We start from the raw sequence: 19,612 nt of genomic DNA, 5'->3' as shown, positions 1-19,612 counted from the left end.
GGCAAGCAACACTGAAGCATACATGAGAGCACCAGCTGTTCCGAACGACTGTATGATCACGCTCTCTGTAGCCGATATGAGCAAGACCTTTAAACAGGTCAACATTCACAAAGCTGCTGGGCCAGACGGATTACCAGGACGGGTACTCCAAGTATGCACTGACCAACTGGCAAGTGTGTTCACTGACATTTTCAACCTCTTCTTGACTGAGTCTGTAATACCTACATGTTTCAAGCAGACCACCATAGTCCCTGTGCCCAAGAACACGAAGGTAACCTGCCTAAATGACTACCGACCTTTAGCACTCACATCTGTAGCCATGAAGTGCTTTGAAAGGCTGGTTATGGCTCACATCAACACCATTATCCCAGAAACCCTAGACCCACACCAATTGGCGCATACCGCCCCAACAGATCCACAGAAGATGCAATCTATATTGCACTCCACACGGCCCTTTCACACATGGAGAAAAGGTACACCTATGTGAGAATGCTCTTCATTGACTACAGCTCAGCATTCAACACCATAGTGCCCTCAAAGCTCATCACTATGCTAAGGACCCTGGGACTAAGTGCCTCCCTCTGCAACTGGATCCTGGACTTCATGACGGGGCAGCCGGTAACAGCACATCCGCATCTGTGGTGCAAGGACAACAACCTCTCCCTCAACGTGATCAAGACAAAGGAGATGATTGTGGACTACAGGAAAATGAGCACCGAGCACACCCCCATTCTCATCGACGGGGCTGTAGTGGAGCGGTCGAGAGCTTCAAGTTCCTTGGCATCCACATCACCAACAAACTAACATGGTCCAAGCACACCAAGAAGTCATGAAGAGAGCACGACAAAACCTATTCCCCCTCAGGAGACTAAAAAGATGTGGCATGGGTACTCAGATCCTCAAAAGGTTCTACAGCTGCACCATCGAGAACATCCTGACCGGTTGCATCACCACCTGGCATGGCAACTGCTTGGCATCTGACCATAAGGCGCTACAGAAGGTAGTGGGTAGGCCCAGTACATCACTGTGGCCAAGCTTCTTGCCAAATAGGACCTATATACTAGGCGGTGTCAGAGGAAAGCCCAAAAAATTGTTAGACTCCCATAACCCAAGTCATAGACTGTTCTCTCTGCTACCGCACGGCAAGTGCTACCGGAACGCCAAGTCTAGGACCAAAAGGTTTAACAGCTTCTACCCCCAAGCCATAAGACTGCTGAACAATTAATCAAATGGCCACCAGACTATTTACATTGACACCCCCACCCATTTATTTTTACACTGGTGCTACTCGCTGTTTATTATCTATGCATAGGCGCTTTAGCCCTACCTACATGTACAAATTACCTCGACTAACCTGTACCCCAGTACATTGACTCGGTACCGGTACCCCAGTATATAGCCACGTTATTGTTATTTTAGTGTTACATTTTTAACTTTAGTTTATTTGGTAAATGTTTTCTTAACTCTTCTTGATCTGCACTGTTGGTTAAGGGCTTGTAAGTAAGCATTTCACAGTAAGGTTGTATTCGGTGCATGTGACAAAGCTTGATTTGATTCCACAGGTGCATCTGTGGACATAACAGATCAATTCTGTTCAAAAGCAGTGGATCTTTGCATTTGTTGTCCCAAAACAGTATTGTAATGTGTCTCTCCTCTGCCTTCACTTCCCAGGTAACATCAGGGTGTTCTGCCGGGTGCGGCCGGTGTGCCGGGGGGAGCATGATTCTGCCGAAAACATGGTCAGCTTTGACCCAGACGACGATGCCCTACTCTATCTTTCCAACAAGGTCAAACTGATGACCTTTGAACTGGACAAGGTGTTCCACCCTCAGGCCACACAGGAAGAGGTCAGTAGAACATCATGACTTGGAGTACATCTCAATAGTCTGAAGTGGCTTCCTTGCCTTCATCTTTACTGATCTGAAAACGCATCCACAGGTAAAAGCAACATGATGTTTCTCATCAGCACAGATGAAGGAAATGACATGAGAGGAAGCCCCTTTTTTTAATTATCGAGATATACCTAAAGGATGTCACTGTCTCTATATATTCTAATGGTTTACTGTCACCAATCACAACACCTGTCATCCTAACTGTCCCTCTCTGATTGGCTAACCAGGTGTTCCAGGAGGTCCAGTCCCTGGTGACGTCCTGTATTGATGGCTTTAACGTGTGCATCTTCGCCTACGGACAGACGGGCTCAGGAAAGACCTACACCATGGAGGTATTCGCTGCTAATACACACACACCCTTCGTTACTTACTTTCGCTCTTTCTCCTTCTCTCTCATACCACAGGAGATAAATTAAGGTTAAAAAGAAATCAAGAGATGTGTTGTAGTGATTGTTAATAGCAAATGTCTTTAGGGTGTGGCCAAGGACCCGGGCATTAACCAGAGGGCTCTCAGACTGCTGTTCTCTGAGGTGACTGAGAAAGCGCCCGACTGGGACTTCAAGATCACTGTTAGCATGGTGGAGATCTACAACGAGACCCTACGGTGAGGGGGGACACACACACACACACACACACACACACACACACACGCGTCAGTATAAGGTCAGACAGGGTGAGTAGGTTTGGATTTGAGTGCAGGTGCGGCCTTGCCTCAGAGGTTACACAATGACAGAGCGGAAGCAAGGGGTCACGTAGTTACAATACGTACCTTTATGAGAAGACTTTTTCTAGATCACGGCTGAAGCGTTATTTCATTGGGATTTAGACCTAAGCTGTCTTTGACACAGTTCCTGTGTGCATGTGTGTAAGCAATTTGAGTGCATGGGGCCAGCAGTTATATAAAAGTGGATTATATTTAACGTCCTCGGTTCATCTGTTGAACACGAGCTCCTCTCCACCCACCCTCTATTCTCTTCCTCCCTCTTTTTCTCCCTCTATCCCCTTCCTCTGTCTATCTCACCGTCTCTCTGTTATGTAATCTCTGAACATCTGTGTGTCCTTTCTGCCAAAGCGTGACAGCAGGACTCACCACGAGAAGAGAATTGGAGGGGTGGAATGGCACAACACATGAGAGAAGCAGTTTTGGCCTCACTTAGTTGGAGAGTTGACTACAGATTATCTTGATAGATACAGAGCTCAAATGAACAAAAAAACGATTTATCTAGTTATCCATCTATCTCTCTATCTGCCGAATATTGTTGGGGGATATCATAGGAAATGACACCATACACCCAAAGTGGTGCCGTATGGGTATCATTTTAAGACAGTCTTTTTCTTTGAGTGGGAACCATCTTTGTGACAGTGTGTTGCTGTTTCGTGTAGGAACCTTTTGGGGGACAACCAGGGTGAGAAGCTGGACATCAAGATGAACCCAGACGGTAGTGGTCACCTCTATGTGCCGGGCCTCACGGAGTTCACTGTCCAGAGCCCTGAGGACATCAACAGGGTGAGGCCACCGTTCTACTACTACCACTTACACTATGCCTGCCACAGGACGTTGGGTTAGTGAGGTAGCTTTGTGCTCTGATCTGCAATCAGTGAATCACATTTTGTTTATATGGTGTTACTTACCAATCACACAGTGCCAAATGGTATTCCTTACCGAAACCCCAAAGCAATACATTTCCTTCAGTACTGTTTTCCAATTAAATAGAGGTTTAGAGTAAGCTGAACTTGGGCGTTGTTTACAATCATGTGTCAGTTAATAAGATGGCTCCCACGGTTCTTCAGGCCTGAGACTGAGTTCTCATCTTGTGTTCCCTGAACGAGTGGAATGTGCCAAAGCCTGGATTTGTCTCTGGTCTACAGATTAGTTTGTGTGTTAATGATTGAAATCTGGTCCTGTGTGTGTTCTGCCATGTGCCTGTGCGGATGAAGGAGCAGTTATTCACTTCATATGACCCTTGACCTCTAACCCCTGGCCTGTGCCCTCTGTGTAGGTGTTTGAGCTGGGTCACATGAACAGGGCCACAGCCTGCACCAATCTGAACGAACACAGCTCCCGCTCTCACGCCCTCCTCATCATCACCGTAGCAGGCGTCAACTCCTCCACCGGGCACCGCACGCAAGGTACACACACACTTCCTGTACCGGACATCGCACACAAGGTACACAGACACACAGTCATTCAGGATGATATCTCTGTACACCCTCTACTAGGTAAGCTGAACCTGGTTGACCTGGCTGGCTCAGAGCGGATTGCTAAATCTGGGGCAGAGGGCAGCCGCCTGCGAGAGGCCCAGTGCATCAACAAGTCCCTGTCGGCCCTGGGTGACGTCATCAATGCGCTACGGAGCCGACACTCCCACGTGCCCTTCAGGAATTCCCGGCTCACCTACTTGCTGTCTGACTCACTGAGCGGGGACAGCAAGACCCTGATGATGGTGCAGGTGAGAGAGGGAGGGGTAGAGGGGGGATTGGGGAGGGAGAGAGGGGTGGGGGGGTATGGGGTTTCAAATTAAATTGTATATTAGCCTATGATAAAATGATCAAAGCCGTCAATGCTAGACTTCAGGCTAATATCAGAAGGTATTTTCTCTAGGTGTCTCCCCTGGTCAGTAACATGAGTGAGTCGGTGTGCTCTCTGAAGTTTGCCCAGCGGGTACGGACCATTGAGCTGGGCAACGCCACCAGGAGACAGTGGGAGAACTCCTCCACCTCCTCCTCGCCCACCCACGACAGCGCGGAGGTAACCTACAACACACACGCACCCTGGAGAGAGTGAGGGACGCACTCACACATGAAATCTCACACACGTGTGCTAGGTCAGCCCAGGCCTTACGTCAAACCTTCCCCAGATCACTGAGCCAAATCTGGGGCATCAGGTTTCATTCTGTCCCTCTGCCCTTAATGATCCAGGTCGGGAAACCCACTGTCTAGCAAAGAAGATCTAGTAGGCTCAGGATGTTTGAAAAGGTTATCTCCAAAAAGCCTCTGGGTCGTTTGATTTTATTTCAGCAAGTCATGACATCCACCGTCTCAGATTGTTCTGAAATTGTTTCTGTTAGAAACCGATAAGAGTAGCATTTCTGCAACATTATTTTGTTGAAATATAATTTGAAATCTGAAAAATTAAGGTAGTTGATTGCACCCAAATTGGCCATATACATTTTTAGGATTCATACAATATTCATTAAATATAGTAGCTAACATCCAATTTAGACCAAACTTTTTTTCTAACAATGAGTATGAGGAATCCAAAGAAATGGCCAAAAGGCACCCACGCCCAATCCTAACCCAACAATGAGTATACGGTATCAATTCTCTGTTTGACAAGTAGCATTGAGCTGTGGCTCATGTATTGTTTATTAATCCTATAATGTATTCTCAGTGAATTTGGTGCTCAAAATTTTTTTGTTCTCCCCCTGTTCAGAGGAATTAGTAATTGAAGTTTTTAGGTTTATGTCCAATTCTTCATCTTCATATCACCAGGTTCTGACCACTAAATGGTGCAGAGATTTTACACATTCAGGAAAGGTGCTGAAAACGGTCTCTCTTATGGACCATTCCTGATGACCACTTAGTTATGATTAGTTATGCACTTTGTTAATTTAGGAGATCATTTCAACAGGTGACCATTCAAACACACTGCTTTCATCAGATGAAAACTCCCCGAGTTAATGCCAGACAGAGCCTGCACTCAAATGCATAATAGATGCATCCAGGCTGGGTTCGAGAAGTGTTTACACCTGTACACAAAGTGGAACTCGCAAGCTTGCAGCAGGGTCCTTCCATTTACTTTCAACAAGCCATGACACCCACCATCTCAGATGGTTCTGACACCATCTAGTGGTCAGAACATGGTAATGTCAGGTGTCAACATCATTTTATTTTTATTAAAATGTCACCAGAACTGAGCTTCAGTCTTTCTACATACAAATTAGAAAGGGGACTGGAACTGGTCAAGCGCACATGTAAATGATCCTCTTTCCCTAAAAGCATGATAGTCATGACTTTCTTACATGAAATGGGAGGTTAACTTGGCCCCAGACAATCGATCTAAGATCGACTTAAGTTTCAGTCTGATGAGAAACAATCGTAATCCAGTTAGACCGGATCCTTAGCGGAATGGGGTTGAATGAGGATCTTGAACGTTGGTATTTCTATAATTGAACTTTGACCTTTCTGCAGCTGGACTCTCCCCCGGTGACTCCCGTGCCCCTCCCCATCTCTCGAGCCAGCAGTGCCGGCTCCACCCTCTCTGCTTCCTCCAAAACCCCCACCACACGACGGAGGTCTCAGTCCCAGCTCTCTACAGGTAAATGTGTATACACACGCACATACAAACACACCCCTTAGTCCCAGGTCTCAACAGGTACACTGTCACCAAGAACCCTGGGACCCATCAATATACAACAACACTAACATGTACACACGCACACCCCATACACACACACACATGCCACCATTATTGGGATGATACAAAATATACACAAACAAAGTGAACTCAAGTGAGGTGTGAATGGTCAGTGTGAATCCATTCACTCCTGTGTCCTGATCCTCTGGTCTGATTGGTTGGTTTGCAGACAGGCTGTTAGGCAGAGCCAGCCCATTGGTGGGGGACGGTGGGCAGGTAGGTAGGGGTTTATGCTGATTGGTCGCTTGGCATGGAAAGTAAATGCTCAGCATGGCATGGTGCCCAGTGCCCACCCATGTCACCTGGTCAATGCCCACCTATCTAACACACCACGCCTCTAACCCCAGGAAACTGTTTGTGTGGGTCTTGACTCTTGTCCCTCTGTCTATGTGAGAGACTGCAAGCTTTGTTTCTCTATCTGCAGATCCATGTGTGTGTGTGTGGGTGAAGGTGTCCGTACATGTTTGAGACTGTCTGACTTCTGGCTGTCTGTGATTTTGTCTGTGACTGACGGTCTGTCTGAATGTAATTCTTATCAATGTGATATGTATATTGTATGATGTGAGGGTGTTTGTGTGTCTTGTCTATATGGATTTGGGGTGTGTGTGTGTGTGTGTGTGTGTGTGTGTGTGTGTGTGTGTGTGTGTGTGGAATCTGTGGAATCTGTGGATACATCACCTCTTCCTTTCCTCCATCTGTGCTGCTCTCTGGCTGGGTTGTAGTGAGATCCATGTGTGTGTGGGTGAAGGTGTCTTATTAACACAGGGACACCACTCCCCACTATTCACAGTTTCCTAAACCTATTACTCTCCCCCTACAGGACGATTGAAACTGTTTGTCTGAAGGCTCCAATGGATTCAGAATGAAACCAGACCCTGATGCAGTCAGCCATTGGGCTATCTGAACAGGAGGGTGTTAACCAGCACCTTGACCCACCAATAGAAACTCTCTGCTTTGGGATCAACCTATCCACTATCAGCCCTGTCTCCTTCTGCTGATCTCACTCAGCCAATGGGTGAGAGCAACTGGAGTAGGCAAATTATCAGATCTGACCGATCGAACGGTGACATTTTAATTTGAGCTATTTGAACAGCAGAGGGATGAAGAGGGGGATATGAACTTTGACCCTCGCGGAAGGCCGCCTCATGCTGCATAGCGAGACTCGGTCCCAATGCTCTAAAATGGCCTCCAGTTCTCCTTTTCTTCATTACCACTGATAGCTGAAAGGAATCGATAGGTGTTCATTTTAGCCAGGACTGTTGTACAGCCCCCCATATCGTAACTACGTGCCCTCGTCTATACCCCTGAAGGAACACACCAGACTTCCACACCTGACTAGGGGCCAAATGGGAGGAGCACCTGAGAGTAACACAGGCCCGTGTCCTAAAAACAACTCTCATAAAGAAACCCTTTACTCCTCACAGCCCAGAACAACTCCACCCCACCTTTCACTCCTTCCCCTTTGACCCTTCAACTGAGCCTGTGATCTATTCTCCCATTGGCCACCCCTCACCATAATGCCACACCCCTAGTGCTAACCAGTCCCATCATCCACTAACAGTATAGTCCTTCTAATCACAGTATTTCTGGGTAAAAATGCACTTTAAACAAGGCTGTTACCTTCTTGATGTGTTTTCTAACAATGCTCCAGTTACGGATTATGCTAATATGCATATACAGTATATATGTGTGTTTGAGATGTTTTTAATCCCTTAAGTCTCCTTTTGTTTTTTGTTTTTAACGAGGGTTCCATCCTGGTCTCTTCTCCCCCTCATCCAATCAGGGTACTCCACAGATATGGAGCTGGGCTTATTTTGCCCAATAAGACGCAAGCGATAGAGACGTGAGTGCAGAGATCGGTTATCTTCCTGTGTAGCCGTTTGTGTTTTAGATTTCTCCAGGGCAATACAGAGCTGCCTCAGTACTGCATGGAAACGTTCATGTTGTCGTGTTTCTTGCGAATAAAGCTAGACCGACTCAAACTCCCTGACAGACAGGAAATGCCATTCCTGTTATTGGATGCTGCCGGTTGGAGTTGCCCAGAGGCACATTTCTAGGATCAGGTTATCCAATAGGGACACAACACAAAACTGACCCTAGATCCGCATCCAGGACAGCTTTATCCTACTCCCTATGGCTGACCACAAGCAGCCAATGACAACAGATCGCCTCACAGAACAGACACATATGTAGCTACAGACATTGCTGCCCCTGCGGGAGTGATTCAGCTTGTGAACTGTTTGAAAATGCATCCAGTGTAAATAGGAATGCTTAGTACATTTGATCAGCTGATCGGTCGTGTTTCTTCAACGTTAAACCAATGTTCCCTTCACTACCAGGATGTCCAAGGAACATTGAGGACACGCTGCATCATGTCGGTTGTTGATGGGTATCTGCTTGCTTTTTGTCTTTGTTGCTGCCGTAGGTTTCTACAGTCTTGTTTTTGTACACCCTTTTTAATAAACACTCAATACCAAATGGAACTCTACAGTCTTATGCTGTCTCTATAGAGCTCTGAGACCACAGGACTTTAGCAGATGTTTGTTGAAATATATAACCACTAAAGCAGCATATATTTCATCACCGTTTACTAAACGGTAGGTTTTATAACACCGACTCGGAGACAATGCTCTTTGACCAACTGGTTCAGGATGGTTGCATAGAACAGGTGTACCCAAACTTTTCCCAAGCAGTCACCATGTCTATTTCTATGGCCACAAGCACTTCACACCCCTCTTGTTGCTTTTGAGAATTTTGCAGGTTTAAAGCTTCTTTCCTGCATTTCTACATAGTCATGGGGTGCAAAGTAAATGTTGGTTTTAAAGTGTGTCTTGCAATTCTATACAGTTTGAGTGACAAAATTACAACAATGGGCTTAACTTAAATAAAATAACTTTAGCTGACATTTCTGATAAGATAAATAGCTCCAAAGTATGTGGCAGGTAGCCCAGCGGTTAAGAGCATTGGGCCAGTCACTGATTCGAGTTCCTGAGCTGACTAGGTGAAAAAATCTGTCGATGCTCTGGATAAATGTCTGCAATGACTAACATGAAAAGAAGTGATGCACTACCCAATTTTGAAATTGCGCATTCTACTATTACAACTTTCAAGACTAAGTTGAAAGCTGGACAGAGATTGCAGGTAGCGGTTTCTTCTCATATGGAACCCAATTTGGTTAACAAAAAGATGTAATGGCTTATTTGATCAAATAGTTGTTTCATACTGAGATTGTTACAGGTGTACAAGTAGGACACGTGACATCCTGGCAATAATAAAAACCTGCCTATTCCTACAATTTCTCTTAACGCTAACCTTAAACAAAAAAATTGCTTTTTGGTTTTATGAATTACTGTGATATAGCCAATTTTGACTGGACACCATTGTTCAGTCAAAATTGGTCCCACCTGATATTGCCTCTTCCCGAAAAGAAAAAAAATGGAGATGGCCTTAATGGCGCTGCCCACGTGCTCACAGATGCCATAATGGGACCGATAAAGTTGCAACATTCTATAAGAAACAAACATTGCCCTATGGAGTGGTGGATGGACTAGTCTGCCTTGTTCTTGTAATTTTAGACATCTGTCGCGCCTTTCAAACACTACCACTGTCTGTTGGAGTGGAATTACAGACATCTTAACAAGTCTTGTTGCTGATCAATTCCAGAAACATGCCTAAAACTAGACTTTCCTTTTTAAACAATACTTTATTTGAAAAACATGTTCTTTTAGTGTTAACGACTTTCAAAGAGTGCATCTAGGGTTGACATCTCAGGTACAGAATGTAGAAAAAGATTGAGAGAATATTTAAATAGAAATCAGAGTAAATTAGGCCGGGTTTCAATCCGATCGCAGGTTGAAATATGCAGCTTCTACTGAACAGAATCTCCTCGTGAACATTACCTTTAAAAGCCACAATCGGATTGAAACCCGGCCCTAGTAAGGTTTGTGTGTGTGTGGAATTAAAGTGTGTGCTCTCATGTCAAGGTTACAGAGAACATAATTACTCTTACACAGACAAATACATACAGATTAAGGAATCATCAGTGCCCAGTGTTTAAATAGAGCTGCGCCCTGAAAACACACGTACTCAGTGAGCTCTAACATGGACTCCTTCTGGATGCAATGGGCACAGGACTCATATCCCACCCGGTTTCTGCGTCCATTCCTTCAGTCCATCCACACGCAGTGTGAATCCGTGATTGTCCCCTGATTTACCACTCAGATGGTTGAGAGAATGCAGTCAGTCAGACTTGAGTCCTCACAGCACAGTGCTCAGCCATTTCGGGTCTGTGCATCTCCAGTTGCACAGTCGACTGTCAGTAGTCCAGTGGGGCCATGAGCAGCTGCAGCTCTTTGAAGGCGCTGCCGTGGCGACCCACCTGGTCGGCCTTGTTCTTCACCACGTTGCTGAGGTTCTTCAGCTGCTTGTAGCATGCCTTGCACTTCTGGTGGCTGGGCTCAAACACAAAAACCATTAACACACAGTCTGCAATGGAAATGGCCTGCCTCACTGTGGCAGTATGAACTCTATCCAAATGTATCGGAGTCTTTCTGCAAGCAATATGGGACTAGAGCAATGGTTCTTTAGTGATGGGCTGCGTAGTGTAACTCTCCAGGACCAGGATTATTGACCGTTGCATTAAACGCACACGTTCAGATAGATGGTTTAAAAGTTCAAGCCGGTTTAGGATTTCTAAAATGTGGTTGAAACTCACCGTTCCTCCCGTGTTATATCCACCCCAACAGAGGGGGGCGCTGTCAGCGTGTCTGAGATGAGAGGCCAGAAACGCTTCAGGATCAGCTTCAGAGAGGTGCAACCCGTCTGCACGTAACTGACCACACGGGGAGAGACGACGGGTTAATACACATTTACACACACACACGGATTTGTTATCGCTTTCGTCTCTGCTGTCTCACCTCTCATACTTGCTTTGCAGCAGCTCTTCAATCTGGGGCAGGATGGAGGTACACAGGTCCAGTTTCCATAGCGACCTGGGGGGGGGGGGGACAGGTCAATGTCACTTGAGAGAGGACAGTCATGGTGCTCACACCAACACCAAGAGTGACAGCGAGAGTATGTGTGGCGCCTCCTTAGCTAAATAAAGATCTGTAGTCGTTTGTCGTGCACACCCGGTTCAACATCCACTCACGGTTTGAGGTTAACGATGTTGAGGATGTCCACGACGATAGAGAGATCCTTCATCGAGACGGCCGAGTCCAAGGAGGTCTGAAGACAGAGCAGCAACCACTAAAAAAAACACCTAGAGGCAGCCAGTAACGTTTCTCCATACTTCATGCCACAAACAGCTAATCAATCAAAAACTCATCGTCTGTCAAGGACGTTGTCCGAGTTTAACATTGAAAGTCAAGTCATTATTTATTTCAAGCGATGTTAATGTTGCATGAACCTTGAGCATCGGGTGTTGAGCAATTTTAATGTTGCGTTGTCTGTTAAGTGCCATACCTTAACATCCCCGCTGCCCCACACAGCTCTGATGGTGTCCAGGTTCTTGTGTCGGCTGGTGAGCATCACACACATGGTGTCGTGGCCCTTTCGGATCTGGGCCAGAGCCTCGTCATCACCCAGCACACTGGGCCGGTTGTTACGAGCAGGCTAGGAACAGAGATACCCAAACGTATAGAACCTGGTAAATGCACACACCTGTTCGATCACACCCTAAACCTACATACATTTAGGGGTCAATTCCATTTCAATGCGCATGTTTTTAAAAAGCTGACCATCTTGGTTTTTGTATTTTTTTTTTTATGCGTACACAACTAGGTGATTGGAGCATTTCTGAGTGAATTTAAAACTGTACCACTATGGTAGGTTTAATGTTGAGCTGATTTTACATGTTGATCAGTAACATGTGCATTAAATTACTATTTGTGTTCCATTTCATTCTATACCCAGTTTATCTTATGGGGCTTGTGGTAGAGAAGAAGTCTGAAGTTAAAGACAGTGGAGATGTCAGAGGTTAATAATAGAACTGTACTATTCCACTGAGCTACTGGCGCCGGCAGCAGCTACCGGGGCATCATCCAAGTGGGTGCTACTTGTTGGCAGTGAACGAGTAGCTAGCTAGCGGTCTTTCCACCTACAAAGTCAAGTGGCTAAGCTATGGCATAGCTGTGAGGGCGGTGCTCTCCTGAATCATTCCGGACCCGTCTCCTGACCCACTATTCCCCGCTGGCCGTGACCGTCATGCTGCTCCATCCCTGTGACCGTGATTCTGCCTCCCACCACTCGATGCTACCAAAAGTAGCTGCATCAGCCTCCCATGCCGACTTCCTGACTTTGCTTCAGTAATTATTCTGGCTACTTGTATGAATACATTGTATGCTTATGGATTTCAGTTTGTATTGAAGGCTATACGAGTAATAAAAACAACATATACTAAATTCCATTGACATGACAATTCTAGATGGCAAACAATATTTTAATTTCATGACCTCAAATGTGCTGATTTGAAACAGTTCCATGGCAAATCTAAACCATAAGAATACATTTGAATGTTATATCACATTTGAATGTATAGCAATCTTTGGTTGTTAGGCACCAACTCAGTTTTGGTGGCAACCAAGAATTTCTTATTAATTGACTTGTCTAGTTAAATAAATACATTCAAAAGACTACACGTGTGACCAGCATCTGCTATGTAAGACTGATAGATTTTTCTCAAATCAGCTTCTGGCACCAGCAATTTGACCAGTCTATACCATGGATGACACAGGAGCATCACTATCTTCCTGGGTACACTCCTCACACAGTAAGTACAGTGTGAGGAGCACTGTGCAGGTGGCAAACCAGAATTCCTGGGAACGCGAGCAGTACTGGAGGTACGAGCTCAGAAACACAGCGATTATCCGCTAGCACAGCCAGCATCTGCATGAGCTGGAGCAACTCTGCCTGGCCAACTGGCACATAGAGGTGGAGCGCAGGGTTTACTTTTACAGTGTGGGAGTGAGAAAGACCCAAGGCAGACTGCTCCTGCTGACTCTCTGATCAGAGGAGAAAGACTTGGGTGAGCGAAGAATGAGGGCCTCTACTGTGAATGGACTGTTGAAATAATAAATGATTTAGTACTATTAGAACTAAGATAAGAAGTGATGTGATTTTTTGAATTATTCATAAATACATTAGAATTTAACCATACAAATTGTGATGTGTCTGAGTGAAATTTCTCCATGGTAAATGAAACAAACATGATTGTGTGTGTGTGATGCATGTATATACACACTCACAGGTAGGAAATCTCCCACGTTGAGTCCTATTGGTTCATTCCTGGTGGAGAGGATAACGCTGGGCTGGGGTTTGGCCTTCGCCATAGCAACGACCGGTGGGGGGGCTGGGTGGGGTGCGGGGGGGTGGTTAGAGGTCGGAGGTCGTGCGGTTACCACAGGGATGGGACGGGGCGCCGTGGCGACCACGGTAGGCTCCACCCTCAGGACCGGAGTGGACGATGCCACGGGAAGGTTCAACAGGCCGGGCTGCAGTGACACACACACACACACTAGAAACAACTCTAACTTATTTACATAGAGAAACTCACACTGACAGAGGCAATCCCACATACACACAAGCACAGCTATACAGTACAGGTGTAGAGTACAAACCTGCTGTCTGTCAGTCATAGGAGTCATGAGCTCCACCAACCCTTGGTTAGCCCTCACCACAAAACTCTCTGAGAAAAAGAGAGAAAAAAGAGGGAGAGAGAGAATTGAATATGAGTGCCGGAGTCTGGTGAAGCAGACCCCACACGCACCTTGACGACGGGGTTTCGAGCCCCAGCTCGACCGACTGCGCCCTTCATTTCTTTATCCATCTCCCATTCTGTACTTCTATACAATACATAAATATTAAAATACAACAAACAAAGGACAGCAACACATCTTATACACAACAGATCAATGTGATAGTTTTACCACAAACACAAATGTAATACTGCTCATACTTGGTAGAAGGGACTCACCATCTTCCAAGGGGGCAGGGAAGGGCTCACTCTTTGGGGGGGTGCGAGCTGGAAGGGGGAAACAAGGAGACTTTTAGTATGAAATTCAAGAATGATTAAGACACTGCTAGAGGTTAATGTAGTAATACATGCATTCTGCTGTTAGTGTGAACACTGACTAGATAGCAATGAAACGTAAGATGTAATATGAGCCTACAGATGGCGCTCTTTGGCTGGAAGATCTCTTTGTAGTCCTCAGGGTTACGGATCTCGGCGGAGGACTCCTTCTCGTCCTCGCTACTGGGGCTCCTCCTCTCCCCCTCGGGACTGCGGCGGTCTGACTCAGAACTCTGCTTTACCCTGGAAGAGCACACCCTCAATTAGTCTGCTTATTGATACAACGGAAACTAACGGATGCTGTTTTGATGCAGTATTTGCTATAACATATGCCATTTAGCAACGTGCATACATTTTATATATGGGTGGTCCCTGGGAATGGAAGCCACCTGGCATTGCAAGCACCATGCTCTACCAACTAAGCTACAGACGACCACATGATTTGAACCGCTACGATTTTAACTCAACTCATAGGTGATTTTGTTGAAAACAGATTCCGTAGCATATAGGGCACAAACGCTAAATCTGAGTTAAGTGTGCCCATCTCACGTTAGGGTTCGCTCCATAGAAAGTAGAATAGCGGCGTTTGGAAGTGGGAAGTACCTCTGTGTGCTGCAGGTGGTCAGGGGTCTGTCGTAGTTGCGTCGCAGCGTGGATCCTTTCGGGGAGGGCTCCGTGAGCGGCTGGTCGTCCTGGATTACGCCTTGGATCACAGAGCCAGACTTCTTCACCCGCGTCAAATCCACCACGTAGGACGAAACATTAGTCAGTTTGTGTGACACGCCAATCTTTGAGAGAGAGATGGGGGGGGACAGTAGAGAAGAAAAAAAAACGAGGGGTTGGGTAAAACTAACAGCAACAGTTCCAGTGACAGTAATAAATGTAAAATTGTCATGCTGACGCCACAGATTCACATAAAGAATCCCTAATAGTCATTTAATAAGATCCCGTGTGGCTCAGTTGGTAGAGCATGGTGTTTGCAACGCCAGGGTTGTGGGTTCGATTCCCACGGTGGACCAGTACGGAGAAAAAAAATAAAATGTATGAAATGTATGCATTCACTACTGTAGGTCGCTCTGGATAAGAGCGTCTGCTAAATGACTAAAATGTAAATGTAATCCCTATGGCTCACACACACGCACGGTTGCAGTAACACAGTAGTAACATTAAAAGAGCAACCCCCCCAATTTTTTAAAAATAAATAAACACCAACTCTCGCACTTGTCTTTTCCTACTAGCACCGACTTTGCGGAGGAAAAATGTACTTACAAATGACTGAAATGTGGTTGTCTCACCTAGCTATCTTAAGATGAATGCATTGACTAAGTCGTTCTGGATAAGTGTCCGCTAAATTACTCAAATGTAAAACATTTGAAAGTAAATGTCACGCTCACACACCAGCTGGTGGTTGCAGATAGCCAGGTCTGCCACCTTGCCCCAGCCCACTGACACCACATCAAAGCAGCGGTCGGGCTCCCAGCCATACACACGCAGGGAGTCCACAGCTCCACTATACAGACAGCAGCCATCCAGGTTAAAGGCCAGACACCTGGAGAGAGAAATGGGGGAGAGGAAAAAGGATGTAGGGATAGTTTATATACAGTATAGTGTGTTAGTTGTATCTGAACTTCTAATATCGTGATGTCCCGCCAACCACACTTGTTAATAGTGAAGGTAGCCCTCACCTGACTGGTCCCATCTCTCCCTCTGAAGATCCAATCATCTTGAACTTTTCCAGATCCCACAGTTTGATGGTCCTGTAGGGAATAGACATACACTAAGGCATTCCGCTTTAGTAATGGAGTTGAAGCCATCGTAAGCAAATGTTCAGTTACCTCATACGAATTGATTTACCATATTTCACCCCCAGAGTGTGTGTGTGTGTGTGTGTGGATACCATACCTGTCAGAGCTGCCTGACGCTAGCAGATACTCGTTGGGGTGGAACTGGATGATGTTGATGGCTCCGGTGTGTGCTGTAAACTCTGTGATCATCTTCCCTGCAGTCAGGTCCCACAGCTAGGACACACAGGTCAAAGGGCAATATGAGTTCCTGACTGGCACAGCTAGGAATATTATGATGTTGCCCTTAAGAATCCGGTATGCTGATATCAGATCTGTGCCTATAGAAGGAGAACTTATATGCAGAGGGGTATAACTACAAAACAGGATTAATGAGTTAGCCAGCTAACTTTGATAAACAACCCGAAGTAACTATTGATTTTCTGGTTCATTAAGAAAGTTAAACTTAGATTTGTGTTTGATTCTTGAGTCAATTAGGCCATGCCCATTTCAAGCTTATTTTTCCAAAAAGTTATTTCAAAATACTTAGGCAAGTTAGCTGGCTAACTCATTAATCCTCTGAACATACGGTTGAGAGTATACAATGGGTTCTACAACCCTGTTCCTAGAGAGCTACCGTCCTGTAGGTTTTCACTCAAGACCCAGTTGTAACTAACCTGACTCAGCTGAGCAAAAAACCTACAGAACGGTAGCTCTCCAGGAACTGGGTTGGAGAGCCCTGGTTTACAAACTGACTACAGTCATGCGAGATGAGAAACATGTGAAAGTAAGCTTCTGACAATGTGTAGGTGGGTTCATGCCTTGATGGTGCTGTCATCACTAGCAGAGGCCAACCATTTCCCATCTGGACTGAAGGCCAGGCACCTCACTGCCTGAGTGTGACCCTGCACAAACACACACATTATGCCATATGAAATTGATAAGCACACATAATAATAGTGAAGGGGCTGGGTCAGTCCCCAGCCCCTCCCCCCCAGGCCAGGGTAGACAAGACAGTGTTCACCGTCTCACTGTAATCCCTGGCTTAGTCCTGCTGCCAGACATAGACACACAGTATTAGTGCTGATTAGCAGACCCACTCCCACGGCTAACAAAACAATCAGCCACTGACCAGCCAGCAGGCCGCTCACAGAGAGTGAGAGGGGGGGGGCTACCTAACCACAAAAAAGCTTTAGTCGATAATTAACCTTGGTGCTCTTCAGTTGGGTATGAATTACACACGAGTGCAAGTCTTACCTTGTACCTGAACACACAGCCCTTTCTCCGTACATCCCACAGCTGAAAGAGAAAAACTCTGTTTAAGCACAGATATCACATAACAATCCACATACAGTACCAGTCAAAAGTTTGGACACTACTCATTCAAGGATTTTTCTTTATTTCACTATTTTCTACATTGTAGGATCTGAATCAGCACTAATACTGTGTGTGCAAAGCTGTCATCAAGGCAAGGGTGGCTACTTTGAAGAATTTCAAATATAAAATATATTTAGTATAAAATATATTTGTTTAACACTTTTTTGGTTACTACATGATTCCATGTGTGTTATTTCATAGTTTTGATGTCTTCACTATTATTCTTCAATGTAGAAAACAGTAAAAAGAAAGAAAAACCATGTAATGAGCAGGTGTGTCCAAACTTTTGACTGGTACTCTACATAGTAGAGCTCTTAACAACACTCACTAATGCAGCACACATACACACCTTGATGTTGGTGTCCATGGAACCAGATGCCAGGTATTCCCCAAACGGGTGGAAGTCCAAGCTGCAGATATTGGCCTTGTGTCCCATTAGAGTTCTTAGGACTGGGATAAAATAACATAAATATTGTTATGGCATTCTCAGAACAACTGGTAGCCTAGGTCTAGTTGACTCTAGTATAAACATATCCACATCTCACACGCCTAACCTCTCCATACACACACACAATATAGGAGAAATGCAGTCTCACTCTTCGCAGCCTCCAGGTCCCATACGCGCAGTGATCCGGACTGTGAGCCAGCCACCACCTGCTCCTCAGAGTTATTAAACTTTACACACTCCACTGGGTTATTATGGCCTGTCAGACTCTGAGAAAGAGACAGGGAGAGAGGGAAAGAGAAAGGGAAAGAGAGGTGGAAATAAGAGTTTTAGTGACAGGCAGCATTCACCAGAAATAAGCAGAGATCAAACTGTACACACACACACACACACACACACACACATCTTCCCTAATGGTCTAACTAGTCTGTACCATGATGCAGTTGGGTTTGCTGACTGCCCAAATGTTGACTCGGCAGTCCTCTCCCCCAGTGGCTAGCAGACGACCGGAGTTCTTCCCCAGGGCCAGACACACCACATTACTGGAGTGGGCTACAATCTCCTCTGGAACAGAAAATGATGTACAACACACCATGATTAATCTCTGGGTCAATTAAACGAATACAATTGTGGGCCTGAATTAGGGTCTTGAAAGGGTTAGTGAAATGGAGACTCGACTCACGCAATCTCCATGATGTTTTGGTGGTGTTGGCCACAGCCATGGTGATTCTTGAGCGTCCAACACTCAACGGAGTGTTGTTATTATTCACACAGAGCTAGCTGGTTCAGGTGTGTTGACTGTATGATGAGACCGTTAGCTTCTCTCCAATGAAGGAACAAGAGGCAAAGGGAAAATACTTTGTATGACAAATTGTTGATGGTGGCACAACTTCTCCGCTTCATGCCCCCTGTCAGCTTATCTTGAAGCTGAGGGAGGATTATTACAAGCTAGATAGTCGAATATACGCTGTTGGCGTTAGCAAACTGGTTCGCTAGCTAGTTAGCAGGCTTAGTTAACTAGCGGGCTATGTACTGTTATCTTAAACAAAACAAACAAAGTAACAATTTATTTCAGGCTGCAATTTGGGCAAATGTCAAAGTCATGCAAATTCTAATAACTGTTAGTTAACGTAACTAGTAAACGCTTTTTCGATGGTTAAACAGTTACGTTGAACTTTATTAACTAACCAGTTAGCTAAATTAGCATAACTCGCTAACGTTAACGGCTCAATTAGCTAGCTACCGTGCAGTAGCTACCTAATTAGATTGCTCGTCCTGGGGCAGGGCAAAATATAATACAGAACATACCTGCATTTTAAGCTAATTGCCAGTAGAATATCTCTAGCTATGTTTGGTGAAAAGAGAATGGTTAAGACCAGAATCCCTAGCTAGTTGATGCCAACTACGAATCTGGTTTTTGTCTGGCTCCTTCAGTCCTTGTTGATGTCATGTTTGTGTGGCTGTTTGCTATGGAACGCCGACACCAATCCACACTTGCAGTTTAGCAACTGGGCTTTGCGATGAGATCACTTATTCACTTCCGGGTGTCTGAAGTTCAAGGAACACACTCAGGGTTGCCATGACAAGGTAAAATGTATATTCCAATGACTACCCAAGACCCGCACACAAAGC

At 45.5% G+C, this 19,612-nt stretch overlaps 2 protein-coding genes across 9 annotated transcripts in view; one reads left to right on the top strand and one right to left on the bottom strand.

Annotated features, from left to right (window-relative positions):
• Nucleotides 1-8,792, top strand: part of LOC115167572 (kinesin-like protein KIFC3) — a 68,646-nt gene extending 59,854 nt beyond the window's left edge. For 7 of the 8 annotated variants that reach the window (XM_029722145.1, XM_029722142.1, XM_029722141.1 and 4 more), the window contains 10 exons: nt 1,672-1,847; nt 2,120-2,224; nt 2,366-2,496; nt 3,276-3,399; nt 3,893-4,022; nt 4,113-4,342; nt 4,495-4,641; nt 6,084-6,210; nt 6,479-6,525; nt 7,130-8,792. In XM_029722145.1, coding sequence (XP_029578005.1) covers nt 1,672-1,847; nt 2,120-2,224; nt 2,366-2,496; nt 3,276-3,399; nt 3,893-4,022; nt 4,113-4,342; nt 4,495-4,641; nt 6,084-6,210; nt 6,479-6,525; nt 7,130-7,138 — 1,226 coding nt within the window. In that variant the 3' untranslated portion in view covers nt 7,139-8,792. The remainder of the gene's footprint in view (nt 1-1,671; nt 1,848-2,119; nt 2,225-2,365; nt 2,497-3,275; nt 3,400-3,892; nt 4,023-4,112; nt 4,343-4,494; nt 4,642-6,083; nt 6,211-6,478; nt 6,526-7,129) is intronic. The other variant, XM_029722143.1, reaches the window with a different exon arrangement.
• Nucleotides 8,793-9,992: 1,200 nt separating this feature from the next.
• LOC115167575 (katanin p80 WD40 repeat-containing subunit B1) lies at nt 9,993-19,554 on the bottom strand. Its single transcript, XM_029722149.1, has 20 exons — nt 19,289-19,554; nt 18,663-18,798; nt 18,414-18,544; nt 18,132-18,249; nt 17,885-17,985; nt 17,416-17,457; nt 16,980-17,063; nt 16,280-16,395; nt 16,063-16,134; nt 15,776-15,926; nt 14,981-15,165; nt 14,478-14,620; nt 14,282-14,329; nt 13,926-13,993; nt 13,554-13,799; nt 11,773-11,922; nt 11,459-11,535; nt 11,226-11,300; nt 11,024-11,140; nt 9,993-10,760 (listed from the first exon to the last, which is right to left on the bottom strand). Exons 2-20 carry the CDS (start codon nt 18,700-18,702, stop codon nt 10,625-10,627), a joined length of 2,100 nt encoding a protein of 699 aa, XP_029578009.1. The 5' UTR covers nt 18,703-18,798; nt 19,289-19,554; the 3' UTR covers nt 9,993-10,624.
• Nucleotides 19,555-19,612: the final 58 nt, after the last annotated feature.

Source organism: Salmo trutta, chromosome 29, assembly GCF_901001165.1.
Source record: "Salmo trutta chromosome 29, fSalTru1.1, whole genome shotgun sequence".
NCBI lineage: Eukaryota > Metazoa > Chordata > Actinopteri > Salmoniformes > Salmonidae > Salmo > Salmo trutta.
Note: the sequence above shows the minus strand (reverse complement) of the source record. Positions and strands in the feature narration are given on the sequence as shown.

Coding starts and splice junctions, on each gene's coding strand:
- LOC115167575 (XM_029722149.1), bottom strand. CDS start 18,702: ATGGCTGTGGCCAACACCACCAAAACATCATGGAGATTGC. Junction 13,800..13,925: donor CTATGACTGACAGACAGCAG/GTTTGTACTCTA, acceptor GTGTCACTGCAG/CCCGGCCTGTTGAACCTTCC. Junction 11,536..11,772: donor GGGGCAGCGGGGATGTTAAG/GTATGGCACTTA, acceptor CTCTGTCTTCAG/ACCTCCTTGGACTCGGCCGT.